General features: G+C 28.7%; 2 protein-coding genes across 8 annotated transcripts; one reads left to right on the top strand and one right to left on the bottom strand.

Moving 5' to 3' along the window:
* The first annotated feature begins 1,433 nt into the window (after window positions 1–1,433).
* Window positions 1,434–10,075, top strand: Acn (apoptotic chromatin condensation inducer acinus). Of its 3 annotated transcripts, XM_033339555.2 has the most exons (10): window positions 1,435–1,648; window positions 2,997–4,305; window positions 4,382–4,469; window positions 4,622–4,738; window positions 4,963–5,167; window positions 5,673–5,881; window positions 6,920–7,144; window positions 7,803–8,063; window positions 8,350–8,499; window positions 8,978–10,075. In XM_033339555.2, the coding sequence occupies exons 2-9, from the start codon at window positions 2,999–3,001 to the stop codon at window positions 8,470–8,472; spliced, it is 2,535 nt and encodes an 844-aa protein (XP_033195446.1). In that variant the 5' UTR covers window positions 1,435–1,648; window positions 2,997–2,998; the 3' UTR covers window positions 8,473–8,499; window positions 8,978–10,075. The 3 variants fall into 3 exon arrangements, with proteins under 3 accessions (XP_033195447.1, XP_033195446.1, XP_033195445.1); XM_033339556.2 differs by having other exon boundaries at window positions 1,434–1,648; window positions 5,676–5,881; window positions 8,350–10,075; XM_033339554.2 differs by having other exon boundaries at window positions 8,350–10,075.
* TM9SF2 (transmembrane 9 superfamily protein member 2) lies at window positions 9,902–17,475 on the bottom strand. Of its 5 annotated transcripts, XM_076621014.1 has the most exons (16): window positions 17,250–17,475; window positions 16,494–16,561; window positions 16,310–16,403; window positions 14,964–15,099; window positions 14,740–14,858; window positions 14,488–14,614; window positions 14,266–14,405; window positions 14,000–14,176; window positions 13,585–13,741; window positions 13,323–13,500; window positions 12,953–13,112; window positions 12,660–12,811; window positions 12,351–12,462; window positions 12,098–12,269; window positions 11,911–12,015; window positions 9,902–10,675 (listed from the first exon to the last, which is right to left on the bottom strand). In XM_076621014.1, exons 1-15 carry the CDS (start codon window positions 17,376–17,378, stop codon window positions 11,948–11,950), a joined length of 1,989 nt encoding a protein of 662 aa, XP_076477129.1. In that variant the 5' UTR covers window positions 17,379–17,475; the 3' UTR covers window positions 9,902–10,675; window positions 11,911–11,947. The 5 variants fall into 5 exon arrangements, with proteins under 5 accessions (XP_076477129.1, XP_076477127.1, XP_076477128.1 ...); XM_076621012.1 differs by lacking the exon at window positions 11,911–12,015; XM_076621013.1 differs by lacking the exon at window positions 11,911–12,015 and having other exon boundaries at window positions 13,585–13,729.
* Window positions 17,476–18,828: the final 1,353 nt, after the last annotated feature.

Genomic DNA, 18,828 nt, shown 5'->3' with positions numbered 1-18,828 from the left:
CCACAAACTACTCAATTGTTTGAGGCTGCTGAAAACGATTCACGCTACTCGATTTTTTCGAGCTGTTCGGTTCTTTCAGGTATCTATTCAAATCGAATCGGTAACCGATTTAATCTCGACTCTGTTTGACTTTCGAGCAGTTCGAATATTCGTGCACTACTTTAGAAACTAACTACTAAGTAATACTCCTTGTTCAACCTAGTCTGATCGATTCTAAGTTGTCTTGATCAATCTTCACTCGATAATGAATTTTGCAGTGGATGCGATCTATCCCCAGATCTTGGATTAAAATTTTCAAAAATAATAGTTTTTGGAATCCCAAAGTATTCTATCGCTCGCACATACAATACAAACGACAATTTTTATTAATTGCAATTCGCATACGTACCACATTCTAGAGTATTCTAAAATTCTATCCAAGTACTCTATCACTTTCTAATTTTCCACTGACGTCTAAATAGCTCTTTAATCTGTGTATTACTCATACACATAGATTCATTGCTATAAAGTCTCGCAGTAAGAAGATGAAAAAGAAATATAGATAGGAAATTATGTGAAGGAACAAAAGGGTGTTTGGAACATTTATTATATAGCTGTAGGGAAATCGATAGAGAAATTTGGAAAGAGATTAGATTAGGAAGTATATTATACAGCTCAGGAGATGTTAAGGGAATAAAATGAATAAGAGAAATAGAAAGACTGAGAAAACAAGTAGATAACAGATAGATAAAACTCGAGTCAGGAAGGACGACTACACGTTGGAATGTAACAAAGTGCAATATAATGCAATAGAGAAATCCCTACAACAAGGATAAAAATCAAAGGAAATGAAACGATCCCTAAATACAGTGAAGTAAGAGTTAGCAGTAAAAATAGTATTAATTAGCAATAAGAATAACCAAACCAAAAAATCTAGAACGGATCGTAGGTTGGAGAAATGTGATATGAATGAGATAAGGAGTAATGTAGCCAAGCCTATTTCAAGGCCGATTAATAGGTCTACGTAACCCTCGGCTGGTGGACGCTTCTTGCATTGTATGCAAGGTCTAATCTATATTTAGTCAATGCTCATACATACGTATGTATGTATAGAGAATTTTGAATCGTATCTAGAATATTCGTATTTACCTCTATCTGTCTCAATCGAATATAGTATATGTTTATTGTTATTTATTGTAGTCTTTACAAAACTTATTTGAAAGATATAGACAAGAAATCAAATACTCTGAATACCTATAAAATTTTGACTTTCGCCATTCTTCCTATATATATTCGTAACTATAATAATTACTAGATACGAAACTAAATGTAAATTACTGCTCACTACAATTTGCTTAAATCCTATTTCCACATAACGTAAACGCTGCACTGGAGAAAGCGGATTTACGAACGATATCCTAGTCAACTTACGTGGCGATAAAGTTTTTAAACGAATATACCGAATGTGCCGGCGTTCCGGTTTCACAGGTCTATCTGTTACGATGTGAAACGTTCGTGTTCAATGGAGTAAGGTGGTACGACCGATTGTTAGAGGCGTCATTGGAAACGTCGTTTTAATTGTAGTACGGTATTTATGTGTCAATAAAATTCTGAAAAAACGATACATACTTGGTAAACTTCTAGCCAGCGAACGAAACACATTTATAGAGTAAGTGACTTCTCTGAATCTTCAGATTGTGCAACATCCGCGCGTTTCTTGGGTAACCACAAATTAGATTTTGATGCTCTTCCAATAGTTTTGAATAAATATTTATCGAAAGCTGTTATCTGAGTCAATTCTTTTTGTTTACGTAATACATAGGGCTAGTAGTTATTTATTATGAACATTAATTTCTTCTGACTGCGTGGTTTTAAGTATTTGTCATTATGTACCAATAGTTTATTCAAACATTAATAAAATTCTTTGATTAATCATTCGGTTGTTATATACTATATGATTTAATGCTTTGTTTTAACATTTTGGTTTTCTTAATTTCAGATATTGTGCATGTTTCTCTCCAAAATTACTTTTCTGTGAATATTAATAAACTTGGTTACGTTAGAAAACAAGTAGTTGTGAAATAAAAATATTATTGAATATTATAGTTTTTATTTTATATAATCTTACTGGAAGTAGATTGTTATTTTATGCTTTATCTGTTTTATTATTTGAAGTTTTAGTGTTTTAATATATATTGTTTTTATTTTATATTTTTACATTACGTATGTAAATATTGAAGTAAAAATATAATTATCAGATAGTAGAAATATATCTGAAAAAAGAATTATTCAATGGTGAAACAAACATCGATTACTAAAAGATATAATTAATTTACTTTTAATACATGAATAGAATATCCAGATGCGATCTTAGTATGAAACAAACATTTTCATTGAATGCCAATGTATGTCAAAATTTTTTATATATTAAAGTACTTTAGAAAAGTCTTTATATGTTCAAAATGTAGGGTAGATATAATAAATTTACTACATTTGATTATATAGTTGCCTTGGAAAGTAAGTTAATGTTGCTGCTAAAAGTATAAATGTAAGACCATTGACTTACTTTCAGAGACGACTATGTAATATTAACATAAACATGTCATACACAATATCTAGAATACATTTAATTATTGTTTATAAATTGAAAAGTATATTGACATTGAAAAATGAAAAAAGCGTATTATGAATAAATTCTGAATACATAATAGGTTTTAGAAAATAATTTAAAATATATTTTTTATGAGTTAGAAATATTTATTTATTAATAATATAGAAATTCATATTATGTGTGTCAAAAATTTTATCATTGTTATGCTATTTTATCATTGTTCTATTAAATTTTTATGTAGTTTCTAAAATTCTAGATGAGCATTCTCAACATAAATAACATTTTATTTGTAATAAATATATTTTAACATTAAACATTACTGTACTGATATGTCAATTATAGATACACATCTGTAACATACAATTCTAAACTAGAGTTTTTAAGAATTTTGTTTTTCATATTTTAGATATGAGACGCAAAAGTGAAAGAAACAAAGCAAAAGCAGGGTCTCCAGAGAAAGAGGTTGAACGAGTAACACGAAAATCAACTCGAAAATGTGTGAAACAAGCATCTTCAACATCCTTAGAGCAAGAGAATGTTGAGGAAACAACAAAAAGTTTGAGCAATAAAATCACGGAAAAGAAGTCAGCACATATACAGAAAAAGGAAGTGGAACAATTAGAAGAACAAAATGAAAAAGTTTTGTCTGTTGAAGCAGATGTTAAGACCAAATCGCAAGAAGATGAAGAAGACAACAATTCTGGATCAATCTGGAAAGTGTCAAAATCCGATGCATCACCTGGCGAGATACAGAGATTAAAATTATCTAGACAGTATAACACAACAGAAGGGTTATCTGATACTTCTTTAAATAGGAAAAAATCGAACAAGTGGCAGGAAAGTGGTGAGGGAGTTGCAGAGGAGGTTGACTCGGCAGACAAGCAACTGGTTTCTTCTACAAGAGTACCCAGTAGCACTGAACAGCCGAACGATCCCTCCTCTTCATACCCAGGTCAGGACTCCAACGAAGAGGTAAGTGATAGCAAGGAGATCCTGCCTGAAACCACTTCAGCCAACTTGTCTGACGATAAACCAAACATAGATCAGCAAGGTGAATCAAATGAGGCAAATTACTCCAACGAAAACGCTGATAGTAAATCCATTAAGTCGACTAGTACAACTATATTGGCTCCTAGTTCAAATGGTAATCATTCATCCGAGGAGACAAACATTATACCCAAGGAAGAAAAATCTGTGGAAGATACTAGTGAAAAGACAGTGGAAGCATTTAATAAAGAAACTAGTGTTGAAAATACTCAAAGAGATTCAAGCAGTGACGAGGAAGAAGATAAAAAGGAAAAAGTTCGTGAGCTAAATTCATCATCCGAATCAAATGATGAAATTCATACTAAAAGTAATAGAACTGGTGGCAGGATACAAAGTGCCAGTCGCAGAAAACATCGAACTAAATATCGAGATTCATCTAATTCTGATACACCAGATTCTGAGGATGAACCTTCTATTAAAAGAGAAATTGATGTATGTATGCAAGAAGAGAAAATAAGTACAGAGGATTCCCACGAACAGAAAGATCATACTGAGTCACCAAAAGCAAGGAATAATTTTTTATTAAATAACATGGAAATGGAAATAGAACATTGTGAAGCAAATAAACAAAAGTTAGACAATCTAGTTGATAAATCAGAATATACTGCATCAGTAACAACTCAGTTGGTGACTTACAAACCCGTGAAAGTAAATTTAAAAAGATCATTGTAAGTATAAATTAGCGAGTCGTCCAAATTCTTATCATTAATATCTTGCTATATCGTTTTATAAATTTTGTTTCAGTTCTTCGAGAATGTTAACAGAAAAGAATGATGTTAAAAAAGAAGATACTGATGCAAATGCAAATAGTGAAGCAAGTGCTCCAAATAAGGTTCATTGTTATACTTTCTTTCTAAATAAATGAATCATTTATCAAATAATTGTAATGTAGCTTAGTCATAACCAGTATATATCAAATATTTATGGTATTATAATAGTTATTATATAAGATCATTAAATATCACAATTATATGTTTTTTACAGGAAAATCACGACAACACCGAACCAGATTCCAAATGTGTTCCAAGAAAGCGTCGATGGGGTACTGCATTATCTACTGACACCGCACCTTCGTTTTCAATTTCTACGGATTCACTTAAAGTAATATTTCTATTTTTAACGTCTAACATTTTGTAAATTTTAGAAAGAAATATCTATGATGTTTTATGATCTTAAAAATAAATAAAAAGAATACAATTAAATGTAAATATTTGCATATGTAATATTAATATCATAGTATAAATATTAATATTAATGTCATACATTATACTTGTAAAGTTTTCTAAATTTGTGTGTACTCATACACATTTGTATTTGTGTAATAGGCGTTGGTGCCAGGAGCAAGACCATTGTCGATAAATGAGGTTCGTCTTTCAAAAGATGACGATGAAGACAGAGATCGTTATCGAGTTAGCGAAAAGTGGCACAATTCTAATGAAGGAATAAACGATAATAAGTCCGGTGACGAAAACATCATGCAAAAGAATGGTGCAACAAAAAAGGGAGACCCAAAGATAGATAATCATATAGGTATGTGAACACTTTCAAAGGGTCTTATGTGAGTTATTTTAATTTCTATAAACATGGTATCATTTATATCAAAATAAAAAAAATAAGTGAATATTTCCTAAAATCACACCATTTAAATGTATGAGATTTAAAATAACTATTTAAAAAAATATTTAATATATTGATTTAAATGCAGTAAGGAATATATTAAAAAATATTCTTGATCCTTAACTATCACTATTATAAAAATTAATCTAATATATATATATATATTTGTTTGTTAAAATTTTTTTGTTTGAAGATATTTGGATAGAGATTTTAAAATTTGTTGTACTAATGAAATAGAAGTTTACTTCTCTGAGAAACAATAGGTTTGTAATTAAGAGCTATATTTGTAATTGGAGGTATAATTGTAAGGATATGTTTGTGAACGATCAATCTTTTTTGTTTTTTTTCCTTTTTTTTGAGTAGAATGTGACGAATATGAAATATTTTATGTATTTATTAGTTAAATTGTGGTTTGTAGCAGCAAGGCGTAAGATATCGATCGTTAAAGAAGTGCCACATGTCAAATCTCCAAGTCCACCTGCTACGAAGCCCACAAATATCCTTCTGATCAAAAACTTGGTTCGTCCGTTTACTTTGAATCAAATTAAAGAACTTCTGTCGCGTACTGGCACAATTGTCGAAAATGGATTTTGGATGGATCGAATTAAATCCAAGTGTTTTGTAGAGGTATGTCAAAATAATTTTTAAAAATGCTCATTTAATTTTGATATGTATCAGTCCTCTGATTTATGCAAAGTGTTTGTTCCATGTACGTCTTTTTTACGTAAATCATGCGTAATTAATTTAATCATAAAGATCTCGTAAATGAAGGCTGCCAATGTGAAAAGAATACTATAGAGAAAAGTCAATATAAGTTATAAAAATATTTATTCCACATAGATGGAAAAAGGGAAGTTATAAAATTCTATATAAAACAAAATAAATATTATTCGCTGTAGCTGCTGATATCATACTTTAAAATAAACAACTTTTTCTTTTTAATTAACTTAAAGTTATTATCTTCATCTCTTGAGTTATTTTCTGCTTCAGTTTCATTATTAATGTTTCGATCCTTTGGCATCCGAGTTTTGAAAATCTCTAGATAAGCACTCATTCTTTTCCTTTGTTGACAACACAGTAAATTTAATAAAGATTATAGAAGAATATATTTTCTACGTAAATTGACGGACGGGTGCAATACTGTAATATTATTTTGAATTACTAGAAGATATATTCTACATATTATACTAAGATAGTAAAAAATAAATAATATTAAATTAAAAATGATTAGTAATGTAAAGATTGTTTTTTATATTCTGTAATATCTGTTATCTTTTAAATATTTTTATATAAGTAACGAATATAATAGAAAAAGACAAACGAAAAATTATTAATATATTAATATAAAAACGTTCATTATTTGATATTTGGAGATTCATTTTCTTTTATCAATATTAAAATGCTGTCATATAAACATATAGAGTTTATAATGACAATAATCTTTAATAAAGGCTTTTGTACATATTTTATTGCATTGATTTGTTATTTCATATTATTAAATTTATTTATTTATATTATTTACATTATGTTAAGGTATCTTCTTCTTATGTTCTTTCTATTTTCTTCTTTTCTTTTTATTGTTCTTTTTATATTTCAATATTGATAACTTTTGAATTTATTGTAAACACAGTGTCGTAGATGATAGTATTAATTGAATTGTTTTAGTATGCTAACGAAGACCAGGCATTTGAGACGAGGCAAGCGTTACATGGTATATCCTGGCCAGTTTCAAACCCAAAGAGGCTTCATGTTGAATATGCAACCAAAGATGACATGGAATTAGCACGCGAATTGTCAAAGGATCAGTCCATCCCAAGAAAAACTGAACCTCTCGTACCGTCTGATTCATGGCAGCAGGATTGGAATCGCGAAGAAAGAACGAATACAAAGGTATATCAATTTTATCATATTTTACAATTCGTACACAGAAAGAGCTTTAAGGAAAAGTATAAAATGTGATAAATAATGATAAAGAATGTGTATTATAAAATTTACTATTATTTGTAACTATGTTCACTTTCTTTTATAAAATAAAATTTAGATTAAAAAGTAAAAAGTATAAACAAATATTTTGAATTTGATAATATAATCGTCTACTTGAATTTTATATTGAAATGTAATTATCAATCCAAAGAATTGATCAAAATCATTATCACTGATTTTATGAAAGTTTCTTTTCATTAACTTTTGGAAATACTATCTCTTTAAATATATTCTAACATATATTTAAAAATAAATTATATTTGATTGATCAATTGCTATGGTGAAATAGAAATACATATATTAATTTCTCTTATGGGATCCTGATGTATTTGAATGAAAATTGAAATTTCAATTTATAACTTATAATTATTAACCTAATTGAAGATTAGTGAAATCTTAATTATATATTGTTTTAGAGCAGAATTATGACAATGTTTATAATATCTGAGATAGTTCAGAACACCAGAATAGCATTTAAGGGCTAAATAAAAATGAATAGATTATGAATTATTAAATAAAAGATTGCAGTTATGCAATGACTAAAGCAGAGTTTTGTAAACAATAGGTGATGGTAGTTCGAGAATGGGATCTTGGTAAAGAAGATGGACAACAGCATATAAAAGAAAAAGAACGTGAAAAGAAAGAACATGATAAAAAAAGACGACAGAGGAGTCGGAGTCCAGCAGTGGAAGCACACCTTCCAGCTCCAGCTCGTAAATTTAAAAAGAAAGAGGATGAGCCACCACCGGCTAAGCTTCTAGATGATCTCTTTAGAAAAACGAAAGCAACGCCATGCATATACTGGTTACCACTCACAAATGAACAGGTACATTATAGATAAAGTACAATCTAAGTACTTATATTTTATAACAAAACTAAATACTACATTTATAAATATGATACTTATAAAGTAGAAAAACAAATGATGATTTTTTAAATTGTATTCATTTATATAAAGTAATTTAATACAATATTTAAAATATACGGAATGAAGTTCTCATTCTAGTATCTAACCTCGATTTAGCCTCATTTCTTCATAAAACTATGAATTTGCATGTGTGATCTAATTATTACTACTCATAGGGATAATCATAGATATGTTTTAATTACAGATAGTCGTAAAAGAAGAAATGAGAAGGCAACACATGGCAGAACATGCACGCAGATTAGAAGAGATGAGACGCGCTGAAAGAAACAACAGGGACGGTCGTCGCCGTCGCAGCCCAAGAAAATAGTTCTCTGATCGACCACTTTCTATAAACGTACCTTTCCCTCTCTGATGCAAAAGTTCCAATTTTGATCAGTTATATTTTTAAGAAAAATGTTATAGATCACGAAAAGACGAACGAATTTTTCCTTTTTACATTAGAGAGAGACTTGCCGAAGATGCTTTTTAAATTTTCCTTTATAAATTGTTCCACAATTAGCAGCCCGTTTTTATGATTAATGATTTAATAATGTCATGTTAGAGTTTGTGTTTTTTGTTCTTCCACACTTTTTTCTTTTTTTTTTAAATTTAGAAAACTTCTGTTTCACGTGAGAACGTAATTTGTATTATTCCTTTTCTCTTGTTCTGATACCAATCTCGCGTATTTATTTCTCTGTTTGATTTCAATTTGTTCAATCGTTAATTTTCATTCATTGGTCAGAAACTGTACAAATTTGTTGCATGATCAAGAAACGTCCCGATCTCCGATCCATTCTCCCCGAAATTTCAGCATTAAACCATACTTCTTACAGGTCGACATTAACTATCCAACAGAGCGCTGTAACTGTAGAACGAACGGTAGTGTTTGCATCGTCTAGGAGTGATACATCACGTTCTACGATACGTCGTAGTGCGATATCGCAAAACGTGCCCTGGGGAATCGAAGGATAATCAAACGAAAAAACTATCTACATAGAGAAAAAACGCTCGGAACGAATTTAGCATTCGTGATCGTTGAAAAACGCTATTTGTTTTCTTACGAGAAAATAAAAAACGAAACGAAACAAAAAAAAATTAATGCTGGGGCGAGATGCTGAAAGCAGCAGCGAACAAAAAAGTCCAAAATAAGGATGCTGAGAGACTGTGATTCATTAATATGAAGTCGTCCTAAAGCGTCAATGGGAGTGTTTTTCTCTCCCCTGAATCTATCTCTCTTTTCGTCTCTGTCGGTAGAATAGCCTGACTTCCTTGAATTTTGACATGTACTGCCACATAGATAGTGGTAGTAAAATGTAAAGTTTTGGTGTTTCTCGTTTTCGCGCAATGAATTTGCACAGCCAGAAACACGTTTGTATATAAAGCATAATTCAATACGCCGTGATATGACATGTAAAATTATGAATAAATGTAAAACATTGTAGGTTATATACGAAAAGTATATCTACCGCTTACTTTGTACAATGTCATACCATATTTAGAAGATTTGTTATTCACCCTTGAAATAAGATCGAAAGATTTACGAAGAAGAAGCGAAAGAAAAAAAATACATACATTTTAGAACGAAAAATGAATTGTTCGTTATATTTATTTCATCGTTATAATATATATTTTTTGTCTGATTCGAACAAAAAATGTAATTGAAAAGGAAACCAACGAGGAAAAACAATATTATTAATAAAAAATAACTCGAACATGGCGATAAATGTTTGAAATGTTTGCAACAGGGAAAACAAATGTTTACGTAAACTTATTCGATCTTTATTTATATTAAAATCGTTAACGCTAACGTTGTAATTGCTTCAATTTACAAAAATCGTGAATTACAGAATGTGCATGTCAGCTATTAATTAAAATATTTCACAATCACAAATACTATGAATAGAAAGAATAAAAGAAAACTGAAATTCCAAGTTTGGTGTGTAACTTAACTACTAATTTATACACTGTATATCTTTCCTCCAATTAAACTAATTTTAATGACGTGTTGCGTCCAAAAATATTTTTTTACACATTAAGGAAAAGAACATAGTTATGCAATAATGTATATTCTTAAATATCCTTATTCTTTTTAAATTATCATGTGAAAAAAATCAGAAATTGAAACAATTATGAGAAACTAACATTATATTTGTCTCGATTATGATTTGAAATTAATTTTTAGATCTCTTTCTAAATTTTTTTATAAAATTGTGGATGGAAATTTAATATGTAGTTATTTATAATTTTAAAAGTATTTATTATCATAAATGTCTCTTCTGAATCAGCTTTCCAAGAACCAAAAGAAGGAAACTTTCTTTTTATATATATTTTGTTCCTTTTTTATATAATATTTGAATTATCTAAACCGGAACAACATTATAATAAAGAACTATAATCAAAATGTTTGATAGAATAGTTATATGAATCCGGCTAGAATCGATATTTTCACTAAATTTGGCTTTCTATAATTGTTCTTTGAAATTTGAAATTATCTCGAGCACCTGAATCGATTATATGACAGTTTCTAACGCCTGAAAAGAATATCTTTTTTAGAGCCTATAAATAATATTTTGCCTAAAATTTTGTATTTCACAATATACTTAAAATTTTAACGAAATTCATCCTTTGTGGTCGTATTTATACGTGTGTATGTATTACAAGTAAATTAACTTAATATACATACATATTTCTTTCTTTGCTTATATCGCAAAAAGATTAAATTACTTTTACGCAACCATTTATAAATTTTATAATATATTCAACTTAAAGAGTTAAGCTGTGTAATACAGAATGCAAAGGACTCGATCTTACAAACATGATAAAAAATGTGTGTACATATTACAATTCAAATTTATAGTCCAGAGAATTCGAGAGACTACTTGACGATTACAAGACAAAAGTCTTTTCTTATTTACATTGTTGATTAATATCTTTAGTTTATCAGCTTATTATTGTAAACAAATGTATCTAATAATTATACATTACATCTGGATTGCACAATTCATTTGTAAAATGTATACACGTATCTTTATAGCTTTGATACACTTATCTCGTTATCAAAAGAATGCATACTGACAAGTACGCTAAAGACTCTATAACGGTTCATTCTGAGATAGCGAGTAGTAAATAGAAATTAAAATAAGATTTGTCATTGCTTTGGTATCGTCTCACGAAGGCGATATTGAATATAATAGATATGTATCTTAAATGCAATTAAATCTTGAATAAAACATAGAGTTAAAGTGCAATCCTTTACAAACAATTATAGAGTCTTTACTGCAGTTAACAATAAACACATCAATGTTATGCTGATAAATTTCGAACATTTTGTCTCCTGGTTTTCAGGTAGTAGGTCAAATTAATGACCTGATTTGTAACCCTTTTTATGCGCATGTTTCAAGAAGCAAGAAAATGTATAAAAACAATTTTGGCAAATAATACTTCTTTGGAAATCTTGCAAAATAAAACAAACGCTTCTTATGACTATTATCATTATCAAACAGTATTTTTTGTACTAATTTGTAATATTATTGTTATACTTTATTTATTATTAATAACATAAATAATAAGTAATATCTGAAATATTTAATTGCATGAAATATCTATAATTGAGACAATAAATAAATTGAAACTAGAACACTTGCACATAAAAAGGAGTTGATGCTAACACTTGCGCATAAAAAGGACTTGATGCTTGTACGTTAACACCGTCTTTTTCGAAACTGATATCAATTATCATTCATTTCTATGACTATTTTATTCGTACCACATTCAGTTTATTTCGATAAGTATCATTTGATACATTAGTCGACTTTTACGACACTGTAGATCTTTCGCACGAACCAGAAACAGGCAAAGAAGCCAATTGATCCTATTTAATACATAAAATACGCAATAATTTTTTATTTAAAAATATTAACATTTTATTATTGTAGAAGAAATAAATACTTTACCTGTTAAAACGAAGAATAAGTAAACCATAATACAAGTATAACCAAAGTAAAGGAACGTAGATGTAGCATCTTCTATTTCCAACTTAGTCATGAAAAAATGTATGCAATATATTAATAAATAGAACGCAGTAAATCCAGATGTTAGGAAACTACGCCACCACCAATGATAATCCTAAAACAAAAAAGATGATTCGAATATATGTATCTTGAGAAATGTTTTATTTATTTTATTAATAAAAGGCCATTCATTTACTTCCGCACAAAGATGGAAATAGCAAAGTAAAATCGTCGTTTCTGAACATGTAATTACGAGTATAACAAATACCAAAAAGAGAAATCCAAACATGTAATACACCTGACTTGACCTGAAACAGATTAATTAAAGTTTAAATATTTTGTATATTAAAAAATAAAAACTTTCTTATTTATAAATACAATATTAGACTTAGTAGTAAGTGGAAGTAATTAGAATAAATAAAGCTGATCAGTGGAATTAATGATGCTTAAAACTTATATTATCTATGTTATTAAAGCTACTAGGATTTTAAAATGTGATATTTACCATAAAGAATTAAGTATAAAGAATAATTGTATAAATATACATCCGAAAGGTAGAACTCCACCCATTATTACACCAGGTATTGGTTGAGTATAAAAACTTTGTTCTGGTATTTGTCTAGGAATCTGATTGGTTCTAACAGGATGCTCCAAAGACTAAAATAAAATTCGTTACTAATGAATTTCTTCTTTGAAATCTTATGTTTTGTTTCTAGAATTTCTACAGAACAACGCTACTGCTTCTATATATATAAAAGAACATTCTACACTATTTTTGTTGGTAAAAGAAGTCTTTACCCTTTTCCGGAATCCGAAATAAGCACCAATAAATGTTAATGGAAGAGATACTCCAAACCAAAGTGCTAGAAGAGCAATAAGGGTGCTGAATGGTACTGCAGCTGAACTTTCATTTGCCCAAAAAATTAAATTCATTATAAAGAATAAACTGAATACAATTCTGTAAATAAAAATACATTTTTATAAAATTCGTCTTCATACTCACGATATTTTAAATATAAAGTAAATATGTATTTACATAAATTAATAAAAGGATCATAGCCAAAGGATGAACTGTTATTAACTTTGATTTTCAGATTGTATAGCTTTATAGACTAGTTGTATTTATCACACACATGTGCATATATATTTATTAAATAAATCGTATTACCCAGGACTCAACATAGATGTAAGTACAACGTTCGATTTCCATTTTTCACCACCGAAGCTTTTATATATTCTAGCAGATACATAACCAGCAGTAGCTCCGAGGCAAACATATAAAACCATGGCACAAGTCATTAAAGCTCCTCTGTTTGCTGGAGATAAAAATCCTAAACACGCAAATGCTGTGGAATGCAAAATGAAACTTTATATTTTTTCTGTTTATATATCAAGTAAATACACTTATGCATGTAGATTTAGAAACTTACCAAGTGTTACAAGTGTCATATAAAACACTTGAACACCAGACCCAAGTAAAACTGATAATAACATTCCTTTGCGAGGAGGTCGAAATACATCACCATGAACTAATTTCCAGCCAAATTCTTCATGTGCGTCTTCTCCTGATTCTATCTGGAAGGAAGCCTGCGTTATTGAAACACAGACAAGGGAACATCACAGCTTTATGATATAAAACAAAACCAAACATCGTGTCATACGTTCTTGTTAATTAATGAGATAATACCGTCATTTTAGTAACTTCAAAGAGAATGAGATGATTTGAATAATATGTAAATAAATAAAAATGAAATACATATTAAATTTATCGATTAAAACAGAATGAAACTTTCTAATTCAAGTAAAATGAAACAAAAGTTAACAAATAGCATTTCATTAGTGTACCTGATTGTATCTCGCAATATCTTTGTGTAATGTTCGGAGCAATATCATGGCCACCATTCCAGAAAGGAACAAAACAATTATTAATGAATTAAGAATACTAAACCACTGGATATTTGTATGCGGCATAGATTCTAAGATATAATCCCATCTAGATGACCATTTGATTGTACTGTTTTCCTAAAATAAAAAATATAATCGTATTTTTTGTTTAAAAACTATACTATCAAGGTATAGATTGCGCTTAATTTGTTATTGTAAATGCTTACAATATACGTCACAGAGTATGTGTAAGTAATATCTAAGTTTTTCCCAACAGAAAGTGGACTGTGTGGTATATCTAATGCTTCTTTGTGCTCACAGTTAACAACAGTACCATGTTTAATACTACGAGGAACCACTTTAACAGCTATTAAAGAAAATAAACATAAATTTCGTTAAAAATTAGCATTGCAAGTTTAACAGCATACAAATGAAATTTCAGTCCTTACATATTATACGTCCTCCATTTTCCTTAAATGCAGATCCCCATTCTTCTTTAACACCACTATGATACGTGATCGTAAGGTCTACATGATTATATAGGTAATAACTGTTTTCTCTTTTGTTATATGCATCCTAATAAAGAACAAATTGATTAATTTCACTTAGCGCGTATTTTCTGTAAGTTTAAGGAATTTTTTCAATCTACTATTAATGAACTTTCGGTTTTTGATTCAGAAATAATAATACTTTAAATTTACATTAACAGTACAGTCCTGTTGAGATCTTGAATCTCGCAAGAAGCATCCCATAGGAAATCCAGTACTACAATATTGTCTTTCATCCTCTAACTGATAACACCACGTAACAGGCATATTATCTATAAGAAAAAAAAAAGAAAAAAGAGAAGGAACTTATTAACATGGTGATATGAACAATAATAAAGGTTTTCCAGATTCAACTTGTTTTATCACTAAGATATTACCAACTATCCAATGATGCTGATATTTAAATGCCATTCCTTTCCTCAAAAATTCCAATTTCTTTTCTGAATCTTTATTTCCACCTTGATATGATCTTTTACACACAACGTCACAATTAACATTTTTCATGAACTCTAGCTGAAAATTTACATAATTTATATCTTTTATTATACATATGTATATTATACATAAGCTAGGGAGCCAACTTTTTTATATCATAAAATTTTTGTAACATTTTTATGTTACTCATTTGTATTGATGTTACTACATATAAATTGTATTTGACTCATAGATGCAGAAAGAACAGTTTTCGTATGTAGAAAACATTTAAACTTGTTTTTCTCTAAAGTTGTTACTTTTGAATTATGTCACTATTCTAGCAAATGAACAATATATTAAATCACTGTTCCAAAGAAAAAATGGAAGATAGAAAATAACCATTGTCATAATTTTTCAGGGATTTCCAATAGTCTGACAAAATAATGTTTCCGATGAGAGTTAATTACTTTTCAATTTGCTATAAATTGTAACTTAAAAAATTTCCAAACAGTTCTTTTTACAATAAAGAATCAAGGTCATATTGAATTTTTAATACGACACTCTATTTTTAACTTTACAATGTTATAGCTGATGTTAAGATGAATTCAACAATTCCCTATAGCATGACATAATATTTTGTGGACAGATTATGTGCATACAAGCTGTATACACAGTTTAAAAAAAATTTTAAATAATGTGTACAAGCTTAAGCATGATAGAATGAAGATTTTATGATATAAAATATAGGTCCACATTAATCAATTAAGTATTCGCTAAATGTTGATGTTATCCACATATCGACATAATCCGAAAATATTAATTATAAGCAGTGTAACAGGTAGGAATTCTCATGTTGTGTCCTTTGAGATAAATTAAAATACAACGAACGTTATGATCTCAAACACCCATGAAAATTAATTGTTCGAGTAGTTTCAAAACTTAAAACAGATAAGAACAATTTCGAGTATTGAAATTGAACCCCGGTAAACCGTGTGAAACTTCGCGAATGTTCGATTACACAAGATAACTTTATTTTGACAAGGTGATAAAAATGCGGTGATATGTACTTAAGGGCAAAAAGTATAAAATCAATTTTAGAAATTTTTTGAAATGTAAGTCTTACTCAAAATCCCGATGAACTCAGTTTCTTGAATAGGCTCGTAAATTTCACTTCCTGCTATCCCACTGACATTCGCGTATACGGACACAACATTTATTTTCCACATTGAATGTGTTAAATGCATAAAATATACAAAAATAAATACAATTGAATATAACGAATGATTCGAAAGTTTCTTTTTTATCATACCTTGTAAGGAGAAGGCCTTATACGTTCTCCAAAAACAACTTGTCCTAAGTTTTCAACAGGACTCTGAGTTTCATCGGAAGGACAAAAATCAAAGCTAAAAAAAGAATTCTTGGTATAACAATTCAAACTTCTGCGAGATTAAAAGATGTTATCAATTATATATGTGTTTCTTATGAAAACTTACTGATGATATTCATATGGTATTACATATTTCTCAGTGTTTAGACGATTTACATACAGTTTAATCTCGGACTGAAAGAAATAAACATTATCTAATAAAACACAATAAATTATAGATTACATACATTATATTTATGTAATACATCAATTATTACACTTACGTAATATATAATTATTATTACATTGTAATTATAAATAATTTATGATTATTATTTTTTATTACTTTTAAATGTGGAAGCTTTTGATTAAATTTTTATGAATTTTTTATAATTATGACATTTATAATGAAGTTAATAAATACAAATTCGAAAATTTAGAAATACTTAAATTTAAAAGATACATATGTAATTATTATGCTTTCAAACACAACATATTTGAACAGCTGACGTTTCGTCATAAATCGTACAAAATGTAAAGTACCTACATGTTCGTGTAAGGTCGATTTAAGAACATTCTAGTCAGATTGTATAAGCAATTAAATATTTTTTCCAAATCTTTCGTGCCTCAATTTCGCTGTTATGAGTCATATGTCACGAAAGGCCACATCGAAACATATTTACAATTATTAAAAATTACTTCTTAATTAAAATAATACGAAAAATAAAAATTACATTAGACTGTACGATCAAAATGTAATGATTATTATAATTGACGAATATGAAGGATGTATATTAGAGAAAAAGGAGAAAAAAAGTGATAAACTAAATATACATGATCATAACCAATTCTTAAAATAGTAAAAAATAATCTTTATACGCACTTTACACGTTTCAGAGGTTTCTCCGGCCTTGCAATAATTTACCGGTGCTAAACCCGGTAAATAAAAAGTCGATGAGTGGTGAATTAGACATACAACGAACAGTAACCACAGTAAAATTATTCTCGCCATTGTGTATTGTTGTTCGTCCTTACTAACTACTTGCCTAGTGCAAGTATATGTCAATTGCTATATGAAAAACATCGGACCCTACACTACCATGATACTGTCATTGATAACGAATTCTAGATAGATTGGTTACCTCTACGCGTAGCAATCTCGCTTTTCATACTATCGAACTTCTAATTGCCAATTGCTAACTCTGATTTCGAATCATAGAAACAAATATCAATTAAAATTTATTTTTCGAGCTTTTAAACTTACTGATATTGAGAATTTATTATACAATCTGTCCCAATAGTCATGGTACAAATACCAAGGGAGTAATTATACTTAAAAACATAAATTTGAAATATCGAATAAAGTTTGTTTATATAATTGGAACTAAAACTAGAAATTAGGAGAATGATTGACAGGATATCTCTATAATACGAAAACAGGGAAAATTAATTGAAGATATAGAACAAAATTTTTTCATAAAAAATTCATTGTTTTTGAGAAAATTAAATTTAAAATGTTATCAGATATAGGTATACTGAAACAGTTCTTAGCTAAACATGTTCAAACACTGTTTTCTTCAAAATGAGGACTTGAACGAAAAAATGTTATTCTACATTTTTTATTTATTTTTACATATAAAAGAATCTCTTGTTAATTGTTTACTTATTTCAGTTTGTACCTAGTCGGTATTAGCGAAGTTCATATACGTATAGAAACAAATTTTTAAATTCGATTTTCTCAAAAAAAAAAAAAAAAAAAAGCACAGTGTGAAAACATTTTATTGCATATTTTCAATTTATTTTTCACACAGAATCACCCTCTTATTATACCATACTTTACAAGTTTATGAAAAAGACTGAAGTCAAATAACTAGAAAAAGTCTATAAATTGTATAATTACTTTTATATCAATTAATAAATTCAAATAATATATAATTATATAAAACATTTTTTTAAGAAAAAATGAAGCTTTAGCGATTTAAAAATGCAATGTTCCAATAACCATGGTGAGTAATGAGTAATGAGTAAGAGAGCGATTCTACATGAAAAAGTTAATTGAAATTATAAAATACAATCTTTTCATACGATGTTTGCTGTTTTTTGATAAAATCGAATTTGAAAAATTATTTAGCATATATAAATTTGGCTAATTACCGACGAGTAGATAATCAGTGGGAGGTTATTCTACATGTGAAAATAAGTAAAGAGTATAGATTAAAATTCACGCGTGATACAATTTGTCTATTTAAGCCATTTAAGGTCTTGATTTAAAAAAAAAATAGAGTTTGAATATTTTTATTTAAGAATGGGCCTGATACATACGTATTTGATAAATTTTAAAATTTAATTTTCCTAAAAACGAAGCGTCTTATTGCAAAATTTGATTTTATATTTAGGGCTTGTTTTTACATGCAGAATAATTTCCTGCCGTCTATTCACTCCTGTTTAGTTCAGAACTAGCT

The sequence above is a fragment of the Bombus vancouverensis genome, chromosome 8 (genome assembly GCF_051014615.1).
Source record: "Bombus vancouverensis nearcticus chromosome 8, iyBomVanc1_principal, whole genome shotgun sequence".
In the NCBI taxonomy this organism is placed as follows: domain Eukaryota; kingdom Metazoa; phylum Arthropoda; class Insecta; order Hymenoptera; family Apidae; genus Bombus; species Bombus vancouverensis.
This window is presented reverse-complemented; position numbering and strand designations above follow the sequence as displayed.